The following is a 2768-nucleotide window of genomic DNA, read 5'->3' as shown; positions in this document are numbered from 1 at the left end:
GTCCATTCCCTCACCTCCCCCAACCCACCTCTACCCTTCCTTTCTCTCAGCCTCTTTCATTTATGCAGCTAATCCAGTGACAACATTTCAAGTGCAGATATTTATTTTTAAATCAATCTCAGTCCCTGGCACATGCGCAAGTGACTCCCTGGACTGTACTATGAACAGCCTTCAAAAATACACTAGCATTGTTAACAAAGTTGCCAACTCCCCAGGATAACCCGGCAATCTCTGGGAGGAAATGATTTATCTCTGTCACGCTGCTGATGTAAAAAAACCTCAGGAGAAAATCTTTGGAACAGTTGAAAAAAAACATTTATTTTAATTTTTATAGAATACAGCACAGAAACAGACCCTGTTGTCCAAACAGTCCATGCTAACCACAATCCCAAACTAAACTAGTCCACTTGTTCTGCACTTGGCCCATATCCATCCAAACATTTCTTATTCATGAACTTATCCAAATATCTTTTAAATGTTGTAACTGTACCTGCAACCGCCACTTCCTTTGGCAGTTCGTTCCACACACAAATCATTCTCTGCTTCTTCTTTTTAAATCTTTCTCCTCTTATCTTAAAAATATGCTCCTGAGTTTTGAACTGCCACAATTTAGGGAAAATGACCTTGTCTATTCACCTTATCTATGCCTCTTTTGATTTTATAAACTTCTAGAAGGTCACTTCTCAACCTCCTACACTCCAGGGAAAAAAACTCCCAGGCTCTCCAATCTCTCCTTGTAACTCAAACTCTCCATTCCCAGCAACATCCTGGGAAACCTTTTCTGAACCCTCTCCAGTTTAATAAAATCCTTCCTTTCTTTGAACATTTTTATCGATCAGCTGGAAACATATTGGTGGCTGGGGAAATAGGGAGGCAGGATATTTGATTTTTTTTAAAAATCCAAGAATAGGTCCAACAAATTATGATTCAATTATACATGGTTCAAAATAGTTTCCATCATTCTGAACGCCTGAGTAACTGGAAAAAGGAAACTGGATTTTAAGTTCTGCTCAGCTAGAAAATTATTTCGGTTTATTTTCGTTGTCTATCCCATCAAATCATTGGATAATGAAATAATTCATTTGGAGGCTGGGTGCTAACAGATCAAAGTTTATAAAATCCAAACCTGGTACATATGAGTTAAATTCTGATTTAATTGAATTATAGAACAGAGTCAAGGGGCTGAAGGGCCTGCTCCTTGTACCTTTCTGCTACTTGCCATAACTAAAGGTGAGGAGAGTTTTGGGTCCACTGAGAATTAGTCTTCTCACTGAGTAGACCATCAATGAAAAAAGCATATATCAAACGGAAATTACATTTAGGAAAGGTCTGAATTTGTAGTTTGCACAATTGAAATACTATTGCATTCTTTTAAGAGGGGGATGTGTTGGGAAGATGAATACTACCAACAAGTCTTTTCATTGGCAGCATTGCCGTCGCAATTGGAATATTTTCTTTCTCATGGGAAGCGGGTAGCATTAATTCTTTTTTAAATAACGTGCTTCCAAAAGGCAGACTTACCACTGGCACAGCTAATTGGAAAAGGTCTTTTGCTTCCTTCCGGAAGTTGACAGGGATCAAACTTCTAATCTTCCTCAGTAAGGGTGTCTGAGCAACATCAGTGAAGGCCCCTTGCATTGAGTCGTTCATTCTTTCAATCTCTATCCTTGACGAAGAAATAACACTTACATCAGTTGCTTCTGATACGAGATTTGGTTACGGTCTTTAAATACAGTTCTATGTATGTCTGAACGTCCGACACGGTTCTGATGACTCACCAACAGCTCCTTATACTGACAGGGCCTACATAAAAACTTGTTAGCTCCTTCTTTCACGGCTTGCTGCTTGATATGGGGGTTAATCCATATTGCAATCATCAAATAGCAATTACAATAGTTATAACTTCCACAACAATTGATAAAATTTAACTAATAGCGTTTGCTTGCTGTTCTAGCCTTGTTGGCTTGCAGCCAGTTATTCAGTCCAGAGGGAGTGGAGGGGTTTTAGGCCTTTTATCAGTGTCACTGAAATGTGTGTTCCAGACTGATGAACAACACGGTTTTAGCATTTTCATGTTCCTTACACATTGCTGTGTTTTGCTAATGCAGTTCTCCACCTGAAGTATACCAAGTCTTTTTAAATTCCTGCCCTACTGTAGTAATATTAAACCCCAGCTTTAATTTCAAAAGAATTTGCAGTGTAGATTACTTCTCTGCTGAATTGGTTGTACACAGCAGTAATCTGCATGATTATGGAAGCATAGTAGTCACAGCAGGAGGCCATTTGGCCCATCGATTCTCATCCCAACTGTTTTAAGTATTGCACATCACTGGGAGAGTGTGCTGAAAATCAAATCCCTCAAATTCTGGACTAGTAAAGATTTTTAAAAAGAATTCCAAACTTCCTAATATTCCTGACTGTCAGATACAAGCACAGTGAAGTCTATTCCTTACAAATAAATAGACTCTAGTTACAGGTAAACAATTATGAATCATTGGCATATAACGCTACCAATTATAACTCTAACCCTCTTATAATTCCCCTCTCTATTCACAGATATAAATACAGACAGGAAACAAAAAAACATGGATGTTATGGTTGGTGGAAAAGACTGGGAAGACAGTGGTCCCTGATTGGCTGAGATGATTCCGGTGCTGATGAGAACGCAGCTCTCAATCTTCCTTCTCCAGATGCTTTCTTTTAACTCATTAGGAGCAGACAAGACAGATTCAATAGTGTGCTTCAAAAGAGAGTTAAATAAACAGTTG

The 2768-nt window shown here is 38.7% G+C and overlaps 1 protein-coding gene across 1 annotated transcript in view; it reads right to left on the bottom strand.

Annotated features, from left to right (window-relative positions):
• The window catches only part of LOC122564210 (multidrug and toxin extrusion protein 1-like), a 74769-nt gene extending 72739 nt beyond the window's left edge, over positions 1 to 2030 (bottom strand). The window contains exon 1 of the mRNA XM_043718906.1: positions 1522 to 2030. Within this exon, the coding sequence (XP_043574841.1) occupies positions 1522 to 1650 (129 nt within the window). The 5' untranslated portion in view covers positions 1651 to 2030. The remainder of the gene's footprint in view (positions 1 to 1521) is intronic.
• Positions 2031 to 2768: the final 738 nt, after the last annotated feature.

Source organism: Chiloscyllium plagiosum, chromosome 28 (genome assembly GCF_004010195.1).
Source record: "Chiloscyllium plagiosum isolate BGI_BamShark_2017 chromosome 28, ASM401019v2, whole genome shotgun sequence".
NCBI lineage: Eukaryota > Metazoa > Chordata > Chondrichthyes > Orectolobiformes > Hemiscylliidae > Chiloscyllium > Chiloscyllium plagiosum.
This window is presented reverse-complemented; position numbering and strand designations above follow the sequence as displayed.